The sequence below is a fragment of the Coenobita brevimanus genome, chromosome 60 (genome assembly GCF_032717465.1).
Source record: "Coenobita brevimanus isolate Jiangsu-jjx chromosome 60, ASM3271746v2, whole genome shotgun sequence".
NCBI classification, from domain to species: Eukaryota; Metazoa; Arthropoda; class Malacostraca; order Decapoda; family Coenobitidae; genus Coenobita; species Coenobita brevimanus.
Genome location: NC_137013.1, coordinates 34810086 through 34831115, shown reverse-complemented (window position 1 = coordinate 34831115; position 21030 = coordinate 34810086). Strand labels below are relative to the sequence as shown.

General features: G+C 41.1%; 1 protein-coding gene across 1 annotated transcript; it reads left to right on the top strand.

Moving 5' to 3' along the window:
* The first annotated feature begins 2741 nt into the window (after positions 1 to 2741).
* On the top strand, positions 2742 to 4090 carry LOC145403205 (U-scoloptoxin(01)-Cw1a-like). The gene is made up of 2 exons (XM_080275017.1): positions 2742 to 2763; positions 3714 to 4090. The coding sequence occupies exons 1-2, from the start codon at positions 2742 to 2744 to the stop codon at positions 4088 to 4090; spliced, it is 399 nt and encodes a 132-aa protein (XP_080131143.1).
* Positions 4091 to 21030: the final 16940 nt, after the last annotated feature.

Sequence of the window (21030 nt, the reverse complement as noted above, 5' to 3'; positions counted from 1 at the left end):
TGGTTGTGTCTGTGCGTGTGCGAGTCATTATCTGCCATCTGTATAATCAACAAGTGCCAGCAACTGTAAGCCCATGTCCGCTATCATGGAGTAATAACCTTAGACTTGGGACACATGCATCGCGAGACGAGTACACTAAACACAGAACCACCGCAGTTAATTTAATGTGTAGTAGATAACGCCCGCTATGTTATTTTATTGTATACCGTAGTTCCTTTACCGTAACTTGACCTAGATGTTTATTTTGTTTTCTGTCTTTATTTATTTATTGATTTATTTGCTGCTTGTATCACGTTGCTCAGTGGCAGAATAAAAATACTGTGACTACATCTGTACAGCACTTCCTCATGACTAGCATCATAATTCCTAATCTGTCGTAACAACACACTATTCAAGGTGAAGGGATGAGAATTTGGTTATGGTAAAAGGCATATAGTATGTACATATTTCTTACACAAAGCATGATAAAAACTGACAGTATTTTCCCCGTTGGCCAAAATTAGATTGGTTTACCCTCTTATCTTTACATGAATATAGTGGTGGTGAATATTGTGGGGCAATAATGTGAAGCGGTGTATTTATTGAGGGGGTAACCACACACACACACACACACACACACACACACACACACACACACACACACACACACACACACACACACACCACCCCGTGGTGTCATACCGGCGAAAATCAAACTTTACCTCGTACAGAAGAGCGACAGCAGACTTTCTCCCTGTACATTTTTCTTCCTTCCAATTTGTGTAAAACAACACGTCTCTCTTAAACAACGCGGAATATTTTCTCCTTGTTCCTTTCCTGAGAAGAGTCATTAAGTTTTTGTATGCGAGCGAGGCCTTTTTTTTCTTCTTTTGTCCTCCTGCCTACCATTCACCTTCACATGTCACCACGTCGGCGCTAACACCCACCGTCCATACTAAATACATGCTAGGGTTGTCTCATACGGGATTCGAACTTGGGTCTGTTTGGATTGCGGGCCACCTTTCTACCTGACTCGTCCCCCCTCCTACCCCCCTTGCAGCTAATCATATAATTGTAACGAAAGAAAGGCTGTGCATACTGAAGGGGTTTGTTAATACTACATATAACCCTTTCATTGCGAAAAGTTTGTCTTGGCTTGAAAAACCTGTAAACAGCAACAGTAAAAATAAAATAAAATAAGATGTAATAATGACGACAGTGATGATTATGGCAGGGTGTTTATGATGTCAGTGATGATGATGAAGACGATGACAATGATGATGATGAAGGCGGTGATGATGATGATGATGATGATGACGATGATGATGATGATGATGAAGATGAAGATGGTGATGATGATGAAGATGATAATGATGATGGTGATGGAGCTACCTCAGTTCATTAATATTCCAAACAGGCACACGAATCAAAACATTCCATCAGAGACACCAGTATCTGTTCAAGGAAGTTCTGAACAAGCAGTAGAATGTAAACAATGCTTCATGTTTATTATTATCAAAATCAGACAAGCAAATAAATGATAAAATTAATGAATTAAATGCCTAAGTCTACATTGAATACGAATCCGTCGGGTAAGGAGGCTCCCTAACACCTCTTCCTTAGCGATTTATTTTTCAAACACTCCATTAATATCCGCTTTTTTGCTTTTTACGTCTTTTTATCGTGGGCGTAGATTGCATGGATAACACAAGAATACAGTAACGGAGAAGAATAAAAAATAAATCGGTAAGGAAAAGGTGTTCGTAAGCTTCCTAGTCACACCAGAATACGAACCTTACAAACACAATTAGGCTGGTATTAACGTTGATTAAGAAAGCTCCCTAACACCTCTTCCGTAGCGATTTATTTTTGGAAATGAGTCAGTAATATCCTTCTGTACGTTATTTATGCAGGCTATGGCGATATTGGAAGGGCTTACGTAAAACAGAAGAAGACAGAAAGGTGTAGTAACAAAATAAATCACCTAGGAAAAGATGTTAGGAAGCGTCTTCAGCCGACGAGAATCAAAGCCTTAGACCTACGACTGTTGTAAATGAGACTTTTTTGTGTATAGAAAAGACAAGGAAAGAAGTGTGGAAACTTTCATCTGTCTCTCTCTCTCTCTCTCTCTCTCTCTCTCTCTCTCTCTCTCTCTCTCTCTCTCTCTCTCTCTCTCAAATACCTCCTTTCTCCTACACACCTCCTCTTATGTCCTTCGCATTCATAGACCTAAGAAAGATGCCTTTCCTTCTCATCACAAACCCGCTTTTCTCCAATCTCCCTTCTTCGCACACACACACACACACACACACACACACACACACACACACACACACACACACACACACACACACACACACACACACACCTTTCTCTCTGTCATATCCCTTGCGCGTCAGGATATATAAAAAGACAGGGGAAGACGAGTGCTCACTCTTGCCTACGCCACCACATCATCAGCACCAAAGTTCCAGTGTTCCATCACCACCACCACTACTACTACTACCACTACTACCACCATCAGTACCATCATTACCTCCAACACCATCACCACCACCACCACCACCATATGACTGTCACCACTACTACCACCATCAGTACCATCACTACCTCCACCACCACCACCACCACCACCACCGTATTGCTCTCACCACTACTACCACCATCACAGCACCACCACCATATTGCTACCACACCACGATCACAACAACCACAACTACCACCACCACCACCACCACCACCACCATCTGCCATCGTCCATCATGAAGTTCCTCGTCATTCTAGGTAACCACAGATATTATTTTCACGAATTCGTACACTGAGAGAGAGAGAGAGAGAGAGAGAGAGAGAGAGAGAGAGAGAGAGAGAGAGACAGACAGAAAGAGACTGAGACAGACAGAGAGGTGAATAAAAAGACTTTCAGTTTCTGACACAGGTAATATGGACCAGGTGTGAGCACTAGGACTCTTATTCTCGTAGGATGAGAAAGCTCCCTAACACCTTTTCGTAAGAGATTTATTTAGTTTATTACAACCTTATTGTCCTCCTGTGTTGTATATATCCTTGCACTATCACCATACTCTGCATAAATATCGTACAAAAGAATATTACCCAGCCATATCCAAAAGTAAATCACAAAGGAAGAGGTGTTAGGGAGCTACCTTTACCGACGAAAATACGAGCCTTGATGTGGTTAGCCTGCATGTCACGTTACAGAGTGCAGTTTGCAATATAGGTATGAAGAAACCCAGCACATTTTACTCTTATCTTGGGTTTCACATATTATCGTCTGATACTTGGTCTTGCCTACACCTTAGCGATTTATTTTAATTGCGGATAGATGAATAATGAACTAACTATACTCTTTTCACTCTAACTTGGCCTAAAATTGCCATCTCTCCACCTTGAATTTTGTGTTGTAATGGTACATGAACACTGAAATATGATATTAGTCACAAAGAAGGGGTATTTCAAGGATATAGGGCCGTAGTACTGTCTTTCACTGCCACTGAATTATGTGAGATATAGTAAGCTAAAAGAGGACGAAAAGACCAATAAGGTGAAAAGAGTATAGCAGAGAAAGGATGCCCGGAAGTTTGCTAATTTGACTAGAAACTGAACTAGTGAGATAAGCTTGAAGAGAAAGAAAAGGTCTAAGTAAAGATGAAAAGAGTATAGCAAGGAAAGGGTTTGCTATAGACGAGTATTTGAGCCGTATTTATCTTGTGCCACAGTTTTGCTGGGTGTGGCTGCCGCGCTACCTGGCCTGCGTCATCGCCGAGACAGCACCCCAGACTCCTTCCAGCTTCCCGCCAACGCATCCATTCTCCTTGGCACTGTTAATACGGGCTTCGACTGCTCCCAGCTGCCTTATGGTTATTACGCTGATCAAACCAACGACTGCGCCATCTTCCACATCTGCCTTCCTTACGTGCTCTTCGACGAGGTTGTTACCAGACACTTCTCGTTCATCTGCGCGGAGGGTACTATCTTTGACCAGGAACGTCTTATCTGTGACTACCCCGAGAGCGCCCTTCCGTGCACTCAGGCACAAGAGTTCACGAGAGTCAACGAGTATTTTGGACAGACGGAGAGAAATTTCCTGGAGTAAAAGCGTCAGTCCTTGCTAATGATTTTGGAAACTGCGAAATTAAAGTCGGGAGAGTTGTGTGTGCCTTTTTAGTGGCCATAATCTTAACGAATGAGGCTAGTCGTGTGTGCTTTTTCAGTGGCCATCATCTTAACGTGGTAGTAGTTACAACCCAGACTCATCTAGACGTCAACCCGGTGGTTTGCATGCTGAAGTTGCCCTCCTCAACAGCCCATCATCCTTCTTTCAAGGAATAGGGAGGAGGTTAGGGATGTTTGTTTAATTAATGGATCCACCCTGTTATATCGGCGCCATCTCATAAAATCGTCCCTCTTTAGCACCACGAAAGTGAGTTCTGTTTTTGTTAGTCTTCGTAGCGTCTTTTTCTTGGCGATTTATTTTGCCTCTGACACTTAAATATTTCCTTGTGCTGTATTCATATTTTTTTTTCAATTTCGACCTACTTTTGCGGCAACAACATACAAGTGTGTATTAAGGTGTATAAATCATCATAAATCTCCGAAGAGGTTGTGCAACCAAATCTGTAAAGTGGAGTAGGGGAATATTAAGTGGAATATTGAGTGGAGTTGGGGAATAGCGGAGTAGGGAAATGTATATACAGCATTGAGTAAAAGTTCGCGACACTTCACTCATGGTTAGGGCAGTGGCAGCCTGTATGATCAGTTTTTATCTAATAACAAAATGAATCCCACAGCAAGAAAGTATGAGAAGGAAGGATACGACCACTTAGCTAAGGGGAACGAGAAATATGAAAGGTAGGACGCAGGTAGAGAGGAATATCGATAAATTTAGTCACTGAAAATATATCAGTGAGTGATTGAACCTTACCTTGTCACTGTTATGCACTGTTCTTTCATTGCATCTAGTGAAATAGTTGTTATGTTTATTGTTTTTGCTGTGCTGCCATGTTCTGTATTCTTTGCATCTTGTGAAATGTTGGGTAGGAGAGAGAACACACACACACACACACACACACACACACACACACACACACACACACACACACACACACACACACACACACACACACAGGTTAGAGCTTGAACTCCTTATTTTCTCTGACGTTTCGGGCCACACAGAACCCATCTTCAGAGAGTTTCAGAGAGCTTCAGAATTTCAGAGAAGGAGGAGGGAATTTCCAGGGGTATAAATGTCTCGACTGTATCACCTCTTGTTCAAACTCTCTGAAGATGGGTTCTGTGTAGCTCAAAATGTTAGAGAAAGTAAAGAATTCAAACTCTTACCTGCGTCTCCCTCCCACCCAGCAGCCAGGCGTCTTGTTGTTGATTTGTTTGTAACCGCCAGTGAGAGTATATTTTTGTACAACTTCCTTTGTTACGTAAAATATTGTTTGTAGTGTTTTTAAGTGGTATAATGTTGATGAGTAGGAAATAAAGTTAAGAAAAGAATGATGACTTTAAATCCTATCTATCTATCTATAGCCAGACGCCATAATCCCGTAAGGAGTGGCCGTTTGTCTCTGAGCTAGTTATTTTACGGAGGGGACACTGACTCTCCGCCAGCCCACTTGTTGACACGTAGGGAGCACGTATGGGTTGGGTTATATGGTTACCACCCAGCGTTGGAAATTATCCGCTGGCTTACAGAAAACCATTAGGCTTGACAATGTAAAGTCACCTGAAAAGGGAAGAAGAGCAATAAAGTGACAGGAAAGATGGAGGAACTAGGAAGAGAGGAAGGCAGACACAGAAAAAGAATGATCAGTGTGAAGGAATAAGTACACAGCACTGCGTCATGTGAGTGGATAATGAATAACACCATAATTATGTGCATTTTTTTGTTTGGACGGATGACGGATGCTGTATGTGACATTTGAGATTTTTATGTGTGCTATGTGTCTACCTTTGTGTTGTGAACGTTCTGAGTGTAGAATAAGACATGATATACTGGGCATAATAGGCCTGTAATCTCGTTGGGTAAGGAGGCTCCCTAGCACTTCTTCCTTACCGATTTATTTTTGAATATGGTTGGTTAATATCCTCTTGTACGTTATTTATGCTGAGTATGGTGATATGGGAAGGATTTATGTACACAGTAGGACAGTAAGGTGTGATAGGCAAATAAATCGCCTAGGAAAAGGTGTTAGGGAGTTTCCTCGCCCAACGTGAATAGGGGCCTCAGACTCCTATGACTCACTCTGCTGAATAAAATCGTCTGGCATTTGTTGGTGAAGATGATGATGGTGATGGCAGTGATGATGATGATGGTGATGATGATAATGATGGTGATAGTGATGATGATGATGTGAGTGAAGTTGGGGGGAGAAGAGGAGGGGGAGGCAAGGGATGAAAAGGAGGGATGGAATGGAGAGATAAATGAGGGGGGGGAGATGTGAGTTGTAGAGAGGGCAGCCAAATGACGTGACATGGCAGCGTGGAAGCGATTTGCCTGTGGTCACCTCTTACGGGATTGAGGCGTCTGGATGTTGGCAGGTAAATAGATAGATAGATAGATAGATAGATAAATAGATAGGAAGATAGCAAAAAATAAGGCCTCTCAGTGGGGAATGGGGCGTCTGGCTATAGATAAATAGATGGATAGATAGATAGAGAAAATAGATAGACAGGTAGATAAAGACAGACAGAGAGATGGACAGGTAGATAAATAGCAATAATAAGGCCTCACAGTGGACTATGAGGCGTCTGGCTATTGATAGATAGATAGATTTTTTTAAAAATAACAGAACAAAGGAAGGGGAAAAAAATGAATTAAAAAGAACAATAATCCATACACCAGATTACTGGTGTTCTCCCTTCATTAAAAATCTGTGACAGCTGGACTTGAACAGCTGTGGGTTGAAGTTTAGGGGGAAACAACTCTGGGGAAGCGAGTTCCAAAGAGATGCAGTTCTGGGAATAAGAGATTTCTGATAGGCGGAAGTTCTGCGATATGGCAGTATGACATTCCAGTCATGAGTGCGACCAGATGCCTGCGTAGCACAGGGGAAGGCATGGAGAGGTGGCACAATGGATGTAACTTCGCCTGAGCATTTGCCATAAAAGTATCTGTAAAATAATGCAAGGGAGGCAATATACCATCTTACCTGTAGGGGAGGTAACTTATTTGTAATAGTAGGGTTATTAATAATTCTAACAGCTTTGTTCTGAATTTTATCTAGCTGCTTTAGTGCAACCTCCCCACATACATTCCACAAGGGTGAGCAATATTCCAGTTGAGAGCTCACACAACTCTTATAAACTATAGACAACTGCTCATCAGCGAAGAAGCTACGAGTTCAGTACAATATTCCAAGTTTCTTTGAGGCGGTTTTATCAACTGATCTGACATGAGAGGACCAGCTGAAGTTATTGTTAAGTGAAATACCTAGAATTTCAATGCTTTTGGAGACAGGAATATTAGTAGCATTGAAGGTAATTTAGGAATCTGGCAATATCTGTCTATTAGTAAATTGTATACATTTGGTTTTACTAGCATTAAATGAGACAAGGTTATTTTGCCTCCACTCAGTATTCCTAGATGATTCTTGATTTATGGGGATGGCTGTACTGAGTTGTGGGTTAGAGATATTAAACTTTGTGAGTGGGTGTTTAAGTGTGAGTGAACTTTGAGGTGTTGAGTCATCTGCATATGAATGGATGGGATTATGGATGACAGATAAGAGATCAATAATATGAATTAGGAATAGGGTTGGAGCCAGAACTGATCCTTGTGGCACGCCAGCATTAATTGAGTGGAAATTGGAATATACATCATCTACTTTTACTCTTATTTTTCCGTCGCTGAGATATGAGGAAATCAGAGGAACAATAGACATTAGTCCATAGCAAGGGAGTTTGGATAACAGGCAACGGTGCCACACACGGTCAAAAGCTTTAGAAATATCAAGGGCTACTGCAATGATTTTCGGAGATATGGAAGTCTGTAGCAGATGGAGACGACCACCATCCATTCACCTGTTGTAGTGCTGTCTTCAGGTGACTACTGAGTGATAAGCAAATAGCCAAACAGAAGTCTGGTGATCTAGTGGATAAAGGTGCTCACTCTGAATATGAGCTATAGGAGCATCAAGAGGGGAGGGGAAATAGGTGGAGTTGTAGTTTGGTGGAGGGCTTGGTATGGTGGTGGGTGGTGAGTAGGGAAGGGAAGTATGCTCTGTGAAGGGGGATGTTGTTGAGTGGTGTGAAGGAAGTGGTGAGATTCAAGGTTTAGTGCCGAGAAGAAGAGGAGGAGGAGGAGAGGATGGATAAGAAAAAGGAGGAGGAGGAGGAAAGGAAGAAGAAAAAGATGATGATGATGATGTTGATGATGGATAAGGATATGATGATGATAATGATGATGGTGATGATGATGATGATGATGATGAAGAAGAAGGAAAAGACAGAAAGAAAGAAAAAGAAGGATGGAAATCCCATCAAAGTACATCTTCTTCCTCCAGCTTTTTCGAGACATGATGTGGTTGTCAGTAAGAACACTGAAGAAGGAGGAAGAGGAGGAGGAGGAGGAGGAGAAAAGGAAGAAGAAGAAGAAGAAGAAGAAGATGATGATGATGATGATGATGGAAAATGAGAAGGAAAGAAGAAAAGAAGCAGGAAAAAGAGGAGGAAAGAAAAAAAGAAGAAGGAGAAAGAGGAGGAAAGAAAAAAGAAGACGGAAAAAGAGGAAGAGAGACAAAAAGAAGATGGAAAAAGAGGAGGAAAGAAACAAAGAAGGAAAAAGAGGAGGAAAGAAACAAAGAAGGAAAAAGAGGAGGAAAGAAAAAAAGATGGAAAAAGAGGAGGAAAGAAAAGAAGAAGGAAATCCCGTCAGTGTTCCATCACATTCCAGCTTTCTCGAGACGCAGTGTGGTTGTCAGTAGCAACATCTAAGACAGGCCCAAGTCACCCAGCCAGCCCCCCACCTTTCCACCTCTTAGCCCATCACCTCCATTCGATCCAGTCTCTGATAAACACCCCGAGACGAATGGCTGTGTGTGTGTCTGGCCGGTTGACGCAGATGGGGAGGCTGGAGGGAGGGAGAGGGAAGAAAAGTGACAAGGCTTCAAGACACTATCCTGCCATCATGCCGTCTTATCATTATAACTCTCAGACGCGTATTCACAAACTCTCCTACACTGTAGATTTAAGATGTATTTTAGATTGTATGTATGTACGTTTGTCTTCAATAACTTCACTCATGCTAAAGAAACTCAAAGAATATTAAAGTGACAATGGGATTTATCTACCTATCTATCCAAGTGTGTGTGTGTGTGTGTGTGTCTGTGTGTGTGTGTGTGTGTGTGTGTGTGTGTGTGTGTGTGTGTGTGTGTGTGTGATCAGTTAGATGTTATGGTAAACAAAAATAACCCACTTAATAGCCTCACCCGCCCCTGCATTAAGGGAAAAGAAATAATTACAGGTTAGGGACGACCCCCAGGGTCCACATCCTGGTTAAAACCTGGCCCAGTTGGAGGTTTTTACCACTGTGCAATATTCTGTGTTCCATGGCAAAGCTTTAGTGTTACCATTGATGGTCATCCCCCCCTTGAAGTTTGGTGGAATCTCTATCTCCCTAAATCCTGTTCAGGGTGGTGGCATATCACTGTGCAAATCTAAACTACCTCCCCCCCCAAGGGTTGGACCCCCTCCTTCAGAAATGTACAGTGATTCAGTAAGCCGATGAGTGACAGTTTGAGACAAGCTATATTTGGCCGATCCTGTGGGTGCGACAAAATGGGCCAGGATCATTTATAAATACGACCCTTGTGGTATGATTCAAAAGACTGCGACGGAAAAGTGAACGGGTAACATGGCGGCTGTTGGGCTTGCCATGTCCCGCGATCTGTGGGGCTGTCGCCTAAATCCCGCCGATAATGGCAGAACGACGACCTCTGTGACATTTCGGGAGGTTGATGGGGGAAGATAAAACTCCCTTCACCATACATACCTCGCGCCTGTGTGGGATAATAGGGTAGTGGAGAAAATGTACCGTCTTGGGCAACTTTCACTTGTCCCTTCCCACCTCACGGTCAGTTAGTTCGGGGAAAGGATGGACTGAGATTCAAAACAAGCTTATGATACATTCCTAATAGTAACTAAGATTAGGATCCTCTTCCTTAGCGATTTATTTTGGACATTGCTAGTTATTATCCTTTTGCAGGTTATTTATTTATGCAGACTGTGGAGATATTGGAAGGGTTATTATAAGGACAGTAAGGTGTAATAACAAAATAAATCGCCTAGGAAAAGGTGTTAGGGCGCTTCCTTAACTGACGAGAACACGGGCCCAGGAATGGTAGTAGCCTATGATTTCTAACTCCAGTTTTTTTTTTTTCTATGAAAAGAAGGAAGTTCCCTCGAAAGAGAAAAAAAAGAAAGATTTGGTTCTGCTGAGTGTGTCATGGGAGCCTGGGAATGTTACCGCGTCCTGTACGATGATGCACTATACTGTTTTTCCCTAACTTGGCCCAGATTTTCGTCCTTTTGTAAATGACGTAGCTTAGGGACCGAAAGAGACAATATTCCATCTCTACATACTGTCTACAGCTCTTCTTCATGACCAGCACTATATCCTAGTGTCAGTCTGTTTTTGCAACTCAGCATTCAAGATGGACAAGTTACCCTAAAAGAGTATAATTGTTTTGTTCTTGCCAGACGATGTAATTCGGCTTAGGAGAGACTTTTCGAACTGGAGGGGTTAGATATAGCCTACTGTAGGCTGCATTAACCCCGTCACTACAGGGTATGATGCTGAAGAGAGATGCCTTCATGTAGTGGCATCGATATAACTGGGTGGTTGTACGAACATCCCTCAACTCCTGCCCTATTGATTATATACATACATACATACATATATAGATAGATAGATAGATAGATAGATAGATATAATATACTGGTAACAATAGGAGTAACAAGTACAATAATGCCAAGGGGAGGAAGGGTGGGAGGAAGAGAAGGGGAGGAGGAGGAGGGTGAAGGGGAGGAGGAAGTATGGAGGGAGGGGGGACACACACACACACACACACACACACACACACACACACACACACACACACACACACACACACACACACACACACACACACACACACACACACACACACACACATCGCACCCTCCCAGCCCCACACGTCTTCACTCGTGTTTTCACCACCATATTTGCATCTCAAGACATTCCAAGACGAGACATACCAACACGTGTCACAGTAAAAGTTTTATTTCCTGCATATATCTTTTTTCATTAATTTACTTTCACTGGACACCGCGCAGGACGAAAATAGTGTCTCATAATAAATGTCAGTGTAGATTTCGTGATACCTTTGCATTAGCGACTTGTTATGCACATTGCGCCTCCGTGTCCTCTTGTGTGTTGTTGGTGCATAATTTACATCCTTAATACATTCAGTCCGGTCACTTATTTTTCTTAGCAGTTCATTTTGTTGCCTCCAGACCATTTTACTCAGTTCAAGGGGATAGGTGGTAGGTGGTGGTGACCATCATCCACTCACTTGATGTTGTGCTACCTACTTCTTCCTTCACCTGTGTCATTTTTTTTCTATGTCTGCCCTCCTCTCTTCCCATTTCTCCCATCTCTTTTGTTACTTTTTATTACTTATCTTTCCTTTTCAGGTGGCTTTACATTGAATGACAAACCAGATGGTTTCGTGTAAGCCAGGAGACCGTTTACAGCGCTGGGTGGTAACCATATAACCACCCATATGTGTTCTTTACGTGTTAACAAGTGGGTTGGCGGTGGGTTAGTGTCTCTACTCCCTGTAAAAATAACAAACTCAAAAGACAAACGGCCACCCCTATGGGATTATGACGCATGGCTATACGAGTATATATATATATATATATATATATAGATGGATAGATAGATAGATAGATAGATAGGTAGAGAGCCATTAGTGAATGAGTTAAAATAGGCAATAAGCTAACCCCTTCATATAAAAAAGATGAACTGAAGAATACAAGCAATACCTCATCGGATTGAAGGGGTTAATATTGATATACTGTAGTGTGTAGTGTAAGCTATATTAATGCCAAATAAACTACGTGCGAGAAAGTGTTAAGGTGTAATAAGCAAAATGAATCGCTGAGGAAGAAGTGATCAGAAGTCTAGGCTCCTATTCCCATCGGTTAGGGAAGCTCCCTAACACTTTTTCCTCAAACGGGTAGCTTATAGACAAATTATTATAGAATGTGACTTTTCCTTTCCAGTATTTCCTATAAAACTTCCATGTCAGTTTTTCCATGCTGCATGGTGGTTTTTCTCACTTTTTCCTGGAGGGTTTGGTGGTGGGGGGAGCCTTCTTGCTTTACTATCCTTATCCTTCAGCATGTAGAGTTAGATCTTGTAGTCATAGTTTTCTCAAACAAGCAGCCTCGAAAGGACCATAAGGTCTGTTGCTGTTTGCTTTCCTGTAATCCTGTGTAATCCTCCTCCTCCTCCTCCTCCTCCTCCTCCTTATCATCATCATCATCATCATCGTCATCATCAGTAAGAACAAAAATGGGAATAACTGCAGATTTCTAACTTTATTCTAAGCGTGATAAACGTTTGGAACCGAGGGACAATGCTTATCTTAGAGCTCCCGAACACCTCTTCTTTAACGACTTATTTTTGGATATGAATGGTTAATATCCTTTAGTACGTTATTTATGCAGAGTATGGCAATTTCAGAAGGATTTATGTAGCACAGAAGAGGACAATAACGTGAAATAAGCAAAATAAATCACGTAAGAAAAGGTGTTAGGGAGCTTCCGTAGCCAACGAGAAGACTGGTCTTAAAACGTACGAGTTGATTCGCAAAAAAGTCTTACGAGAATTTTAGTGTCGTAACTAAGAACATTTTTATTACAGGAAGGACAAGGGAAGAGATTATAGGATTTTTTAAAATGTAACCCAAAACATTTTTATCACAGGAAGGACAAGGGAAGACAGGATTTTTAAAATGTAACTAAGAACATTTTTATCACAGGAAGGACAAGGGAAGACAGGATTTTTTTAATGTAACTAAGAACATTTTTATCACAGGAAGGACAAGGGAAGACAGGATTTTTTTAATGTAACTAAGAACATTTTTATCACAGGAAGGACAAGGGAAGAGAATATAGGATTTTAATGTAACTAAGAACATTTTTAATACAGGAAGCACAAGGGAAGAGAGTACAGTATAATATTTCCCCATGCCTCGTCCTTCCTGCAAGAGCAAACTCCTAATCAATCCCATGTTGCAACTATGAGGATCTGTTTTTACAGGATGTACAGTACAAGAAAAATGAGCTTAGAATCTTCTCTTGCTTCTTGATCTTCCTGTAAAAACGAACAAATTTACGATGAATTTACTTTTAAAACTATTCGTATTCTCGTCAGTTTAAGAAGGTCCCTAACACTCTTCCTTAGCGATTTAGTTTTAGATATGGGTGACTAATACCCTTTTGTACGTTAGTTTTGCAGTGTATAGCGATATTGAAAGGATTTATGCAACATAGAAGAGGATAGATGGGTGTAAGAAGCAGTATAAATCGCTTAGGAAAAGGTGATCGGGAGCTTCTTAAACCGACTAGAGTAAGATAATGTAGACTCTCTCTATGTCTCTTGCTTAACATGATATATTTTCCTGCTTAGTCATATTAGCATTGGTTAGATTAGTAATCAGTCCCCTTCCACTATTTCTGAGAATTTTTAATTTGGTGATCGGGGGGATGACTCACCTGGGAAGTTTAGTTCAGATTCATCAAACAGCGTAGGAAGAGTTAAAGCACGCACACACACACACACACACACACACACACACACACACACACACACACACACACACACAGCCTGAGTTAAGCGTAGTGCTATAGGACGCTTTGCCGAAAATTGATAAGGTCTTGCTTTGCGTGATTGATAAAGAATATGTTGTATGTCGCAAAAGTACAGCTAAAAAGACAAGAACTAAATGAATAGAAGTAGATTGGGACAAATTTTCAGCTTGTGGATCTGTTTCATCCCACAACAGCCTAAGCATGTATATATATATATATATATATATATATATATATATATATTATATATATATATATATATATATATATATATATATATATATTGTTACGTCCCCAGCTGTCCTCACTCCTCAAGCACGCTGCAATAGTTAGGTACAGCAAGAAATTCGTTCGGCCTGCAACTCCTCATTCCCGGGCCAGCTGGATAGCAACATGAAATATCTCCACCACAAATACTGTATCATCCATCACACCATCAATGATAATGAAATAGTCTACTACACTATTTACATATATTTACAAATAAACACTCTGATACTCAAAGAATATGCTTAGATCACTTATGCTATATCCCCACAATGATCTTCTCAACACCAAATGACACTCAATAATAACCATAATCTCAAAATAATTAACCATTCTCCCTCACATGTTACTCTATAATATTAACCACATAAATACTCCACAATGGTTCACACAATAATAATCTCCACTATCACAAGTACACCACCACGTGCACCATAGGCTATCTTGTGGCCACCCACACCACGCTCTCTCTCTCCATCACCTGTATATTCTCCTCCCACAAATAATACTCATCAATATATTCACATAATTATCTCACCACTTCCCTTGTATAACACCTCACACTGTGAGACCACGCTGCTCTCCCAAAATCACCACGTGTCTCCTCCAACACGCCCACCCGAGCAGAAACCCAGATCAGCTCCTCACACGCCGTCAGCCACCAAGAGAGAGAGAAGCCACGCACTCTCTCCTCGTGCATACATAACATATCTCTCACTAACGGGATCACAATACAACAACATAACCTTACATGTTAACCCTTAACAACTTCACAAATATTAATTCATTTCTACATTCTCCAAAGATAAACTCCAACACAATATACAATCACATTATACAATAATAAACATAATATTCATTACATTCATGATACACAACAAAAGAAAACGTACTGTATGAAATAAGGGATAACTCCTCGTAACAATATATATTTACATATATATATATATATATATATATATATATATATATATATATATGTATATATATATATATATATATATATATATATATATATATATATATATATATATAATGGGTGTGGGGTGTGAGAGTGTATGTGTGTGGGGAGATTGATTTGTTGATGGATGTGTGTGGGGGTGGGGGTGTGGTGGAGGTGTTTGTGGGTGATGTGTGGGTGGATGGATGTGTGGATGAATGTGTGTGTGTGTGTGTGTGTGTGTGTGTGTGTGTGTGTGTGTGTGGGTGGGTGGGTGGGTGGGTGGGTATGGGTATATTGGTGTTCGTGTGGGTGTGTCGGTGTGGGCGTTGGTATGTGTGTGGGTAAATGTGGGTGAGTGGTTTTAGAAATGAGGCAGGAGACATTATCTGCTCCTCGACCTCCGTCTCTCCTTTCCCTAATCACACCTAATTAACGACTTATAACTGTATGAATTAAATATTTCTACTTAGTTTAGTCGTGGCGTTTAGCGGGGCCGGCAAATACAGTGAACACCATTCTAATTCAGTAGATGACTGGCAAGGACATGATCTGCATATAAAGCAGTGGATAAGTGTACCAGTTACCTAGTGTGTTAATTGTGGCAAGTTCGATGGCGTTTCTAGAACAGACTAAATAGCTTAGTGATTAGAACGATTTGGGTTAAAGATTCCTTCCAGTCACTAAAGCAGTCAGGAGAATTATTATGAATTTTATAGATTCTATTATGATCGTATATTGCATTTCCTTTTGTCATTTTCAAAGAAAGTTCCAAGCTAGATTTTTAAAAGCGCATGGCCTTTTTAGTCTCTTGCTCTTGCCAGTTTCGGCTGGAGGGATTGGTGGGAATTTTGTGTCCCGTACCAGTCTAGTAGTCATACCACAGGACAGAATCCATGTTGTCCTGACACACAGCATACTGCAGTTTTTCCTCAATTTTTATATTCTTCCGCTCCCTAATGTACACATATCTGTTCCCCGTCCGACCCCTCACTCCTAATTTCTGACCCCCCTCGCGCCATAAGCCAGTCCCAACAGATGCTTTCATTTGTCGCGCTTATAATGGTCCAATTTGCATCTGGACATAGGGGCAAATTGGCTTAATAAACCACTCCTGTATTGGGTGACCCGGCTGGTTGATGGTAGTGCTTAAAATAGTTATGTTGGCACCTGAAATTGAACATTGCACAGTCTTGGGAGGGGTGGGGGAGGAATTCTTCAAATATTCCATTGCATCTACTTCACACTTGGAGCACGTCCATTAGTTTCCTCCCTAAAGGATCATATAAAAGAGAATCGCCTATAGTCAGAGAAAATGTATCAAGTCTCTCACAACTTAGCATTATTATCCATGAGAGGAAAGTGACAAACAGAAGAGGGGAGATGTTAGAAGAACCTTTGACACCGATTCTACCACCATTTGTCGTGCTTCACCAGGAATCAAACTGGAACCTTCATCTTTGTCACACTTGGGTCTTCCGTGGTTGAATATAATCATCTGACTGTTTCCAGATCATTAAGTGATGCTTTGCCCCACACTTTGTGTCGTAGATTAATAACTGTCTGCTACAGACTTTATTGTTAGAACGTGTCTGATCTTAGTGTGTAAAAGATTCTAGCTGTAGGTTGGCTTGGTATTCGAAAACAAAGATATCATACGAATGATTGACAGTGATAGCTTTGATATGACCTTTATAGCTGTAGCTGTCGCTCAGTAGTTACTTTAATACTAGTGTATGTTAGTTCAAAATGGAATATATTGTGCATACATGTAAATACTTTGATTTAAAAGCCTCGCTTATGATCCCACCCACCATGACTTCGCGAGGTGGCTCACCTATTCTTGAAACTTTTATTGTATGTAAGTAATAAGACAAATCAGCTTCATTGAGAAGTAAATAAATAAATAACTAAACAACTAAATAAATAAGTAAATAAATACATTCAACGAAATAAATATAAATCTTAGCATTCCGTCGTGGCATCCCAGTTTTTATAATGTATGATTATGCTGCTGTTGAACTCATAATGTACAGTCGTGGTCAAAACTCCCGTTATATGTCGTGGGCTCCGAATCCCTTAGACGAGACTCCGATTCTTTTGATTACGGCAGACAAAACGTGTGTGGAGGCGCCGTAGCACCTCTTCTTTAGTGACTAAATTTTGCATATTACATCTTAAAACTTACGCATGTTATCTCTATTCTTTGACCTGGACATAACTTACACCAGTACCATAGAAGAAAATACTGAGGCGTAATGTGTAAAATGAATATCTAAGAGAGAGGTTTTGCCAAAACTCCATTGAAGCCACTTAGACTAATACGCATTCAGGAATGTTTAACAGAACTGCTGACTGCAACTGTACATACACTCTTCCAGACGGTATGATTACTGTTTTTAGACTAACGATTGGGAAACTAGTACATAATATTCCGAAAAAAGTTTGTTGGCCTTTGATAATGCAGTACTGGGTTTCGAAAATAATTGCTCACTATTTCGGTATTAGTCGTAATGATGTGGCTCAGTATTTACCGTATGTCCGCAGATGTGAGTACGCTCTGCCAGATGAAATATGTATAACTGTGGTAAAAAAAAAAAAAAAAAAAAAAAAAAAAGTTCCATTTTTGTTGTTGCTGTTGAATATGTACGAAACTCTTACATGGTATTCTAAAAAATTTCGTGGACTTCAGTGGTCGCATCATTTCGGAAACCATTGTTCTCTACTTCGTTATTTATCGATATGGAATAGATCAGTATTTATGGCCACTACTGTGCAAGCATGATTTGTTCTTTAGCTGTTGATGTGTTAGGAATTTCTTAAAACTGGAGTTTTGCTCTTGTGTCTTGATTTCTCAGTGCCGTGCTAATTTTTCAAGAAGTATACCCACTTACTAAAAAGTATTTACCCTGTAGACACAAGTTCGACCGGACTTGGCGAATAAACACAGTTTTAGGATATGGGTAAATTTCTTCCAGTAAATGTTGTTATTATTATTGTTGGCATAGACCATGCATTTTCCCCTTCAGAATCAACGCGCCATTCAGACAAATGTAGCAACTACAGAATAGAAAAGAACACTCAGAGAATGTAACACCAGCTCCCACCCACTGGTGTAAGGGCCGAACATTTGACTCTTCCCTGTGACCTTGACCTTCGAAAGATTATTCTCAAAATTGAATTGCTTCATAACTGCTTAATCCTTAACCCTTCCACCACCTTTAGTACAAATGAGGTCACAACTGTTTGAACTGACTTTGCCCAGTGACCTTGACACTTGACCTTTTCCTGTAACCTTGATCTTTGACATATTGTATATATAGATAGATAGATAGATAGATAGATCCGTCTCTTTGGTGATCTTGAACTCATCCACCAAGTCTAATCTAGTTCAGATAAAAACGTTTAATTATTTTGTTTATAAACAGACACACTGTTCGAATTTTGACTTTACCTTGTAACCGTGACACATGATTGTTCTAAAAAATGAATTAATTCTTGTCTGATCCTTAAGTCTTCCGAGTTTGGTTTAAATCAGATAAAAACTGTTTTGGTTGACCTACGTTTGTGATATTGACGTTTGATTGATTGTTTTTAAAATCAAACCTTTTCATTCTTGCCTTATCCCCAACCGTTCCACAAAGTTTGTTCTGAATTGGATGAAAATTGTAGTTTATCCTTGCCCTGAGATCTTAACCTTTGACTTACTGTTTACAAGACAACAGATTTATTCCTTGGCAGACCCGTAACACTTTCAAGAGTTTAGTTAAAAGTGGTCAAAATGAGTTTTTACACACACACACACACACACACACACACACACACACACACACACACACACACACACACACACACACACACACACACACCTACTCCCATTCCGCGAGCGTGGGTGTAGAAGATCAAGGGTAATATCTAAACCAGTGGATCCTAATCATTTTGGTGTCACGTCCACCTTTACGTCCACCCTGAAGTTACGTATCCCTGGTCCCTCGGCCTTCGAAAACTAAGCACAGTCAATTAAAACCTTCCTCAAAACACCAGAAAATGATGGTGTCTAGGTTAGCAAGGAGAGAGTAGTGTGATATGTGACCTAAGTACAGTACTGGACACTGCTAAATGTAATTCTGGGGCAGTCGCGAGGCATGATTACTTTTTACAGCTGACAGTTCCATGAGTTAGGCAGCCAATCTCATCTTGCTGGAGGCTGTGTCGTAATGGGTTTATAACTGATCGGGTTAGCAGTACGTGGTCCATGATAAGTGCACGTCACCCTCATTACGTGTGATTTCGTACAGGACCTGAAACTGCATCCATTATACCTTATTGATAACACGAATCATTTCTCCTTTTTAACACTAACGTCCATGCAGTGTACTTGATCTTTAATGTGCCCTCTAAAAAAAGGTAGAGAAAAGAGACGAAAATAATATAAGCGTAAAGCCAAACACATAACATTTATATCTTTCTATTTGTAGCTGTTATTAATATCTGTCTGTATTTATCATTATCTGCCTGTCTATATCTATCTATATCCGTCTGTATCTGTCTATCTATCTATCTATCTATCTGTCTACGGTATATTTTTTTGGAGGATAGGGGAATCACTGTACCCTGGGCACGAGCTCTGTACACCTCTTAGGAAAACATGCGCGCCAAACTGGAAATAATGTATATTAACACTGTATATTCAGGGTGTGATTTAAGCTAACACAGAGCACCTAGCAGTTGATTTATACCGCCAAGTAGTAGATAAACAGGGTATCCAGAAGCCAGTCGGCAAATATACCTCTGAAGTATATTCCTGCTGCTTCCAATCGATTTTATTTAACCTAGTAAAGCCTCTTCTTACTGACAGGGTTAACGAAGCCTGTATGCAACACCTCCAGTTCAGGCATTCTCTCCAAAACTGTACTGAATTGTCTGGAGATACCACGATAAAGTGAAATATATGTCGTCGCACTGAAACTGGGTAGTTAGAAAGAACGACAGGGGATAGGGAGAAGTTGGCAGGTGTGGTTGTAAAGGGGTTAAAGGAGAACAGTGGTGGGGATGGGAGAACGGCGAGGGGGGAGAGGGAACGGTCATGCATCAGGCGACCTTCCAGTGCCTCGTTGTGAAGGGGTTACGCATGAACGGCCAGGCTAACTGGTGGGGCGGAGAGGTCTCGTAATGAAGGGGTGAAACGGGAACGGCGTGAGAGGGAACGGACTTGCAGAGAGGAACGGTCATGCATCACGCGACCGCCAGTGCATGACGGGAATCACACCTGCTGGACCAACCCATCATCCTCTGCTCACCGCGAATCATGTGACTCGCCTCCCACTCATATAAGGTTCACTGACTCATATAGCTTAACCTCACTCAATCATATATAACTCACCATTATTCATATGACACCCCCAGTCCTAAATGACACCTCACACACATACCTGACTCATCCCCACTCATATGTGGCTAACCCCAACTCATATATGGCTCAGCCCAACGTGTATATGATCAGCCCCACTCATATGACTCACCCCACTCATACATGACTCTTCCCACTCATATATGGCTCACCCCTACTCATACAGGTTACCCCACACTCATATTTGACTCGCTCCCCTCATATGACTCACCTCCACTCATAAATGACTCACCCTCCACTCATACGAACCACCCCACTCATATGAACCACCCCACTCATGATTCACACCACTCATATGAAATACTCCATTCATGATTCGCCCCACTCATATGAAGCACCCCATTCATGACGCACCCCACTCACATGACCCACCCCAACTCATATATGACTCGCATCCACTCATATGATTTACCCCACTCATTTTACACCCCCACTCGATTACGACTCACCCCACTCATGTATGATTCACCCCTCTGATATGACTCACCTCTACTCATACGTGACACTGCCACTCCTATGCCTTTTTCATGACATCCTTTGCAAGATCACC

Bases quoted from the DNA above. Each gene is read 5' to 3' on its own strand.
- LOC145403205 (XM_080275017.1), top strand. From the start codon at position 2,742: ATGAAGTTCCTCGTCATTCTAG. The intron at 2,764-3,713 runs GTAACCACAGAT...CTTGTGCCACAG, and splicing joins GAAGTTCCTCGTCATTCTAG to TTTTGCTGGGTGTGGCTGCC.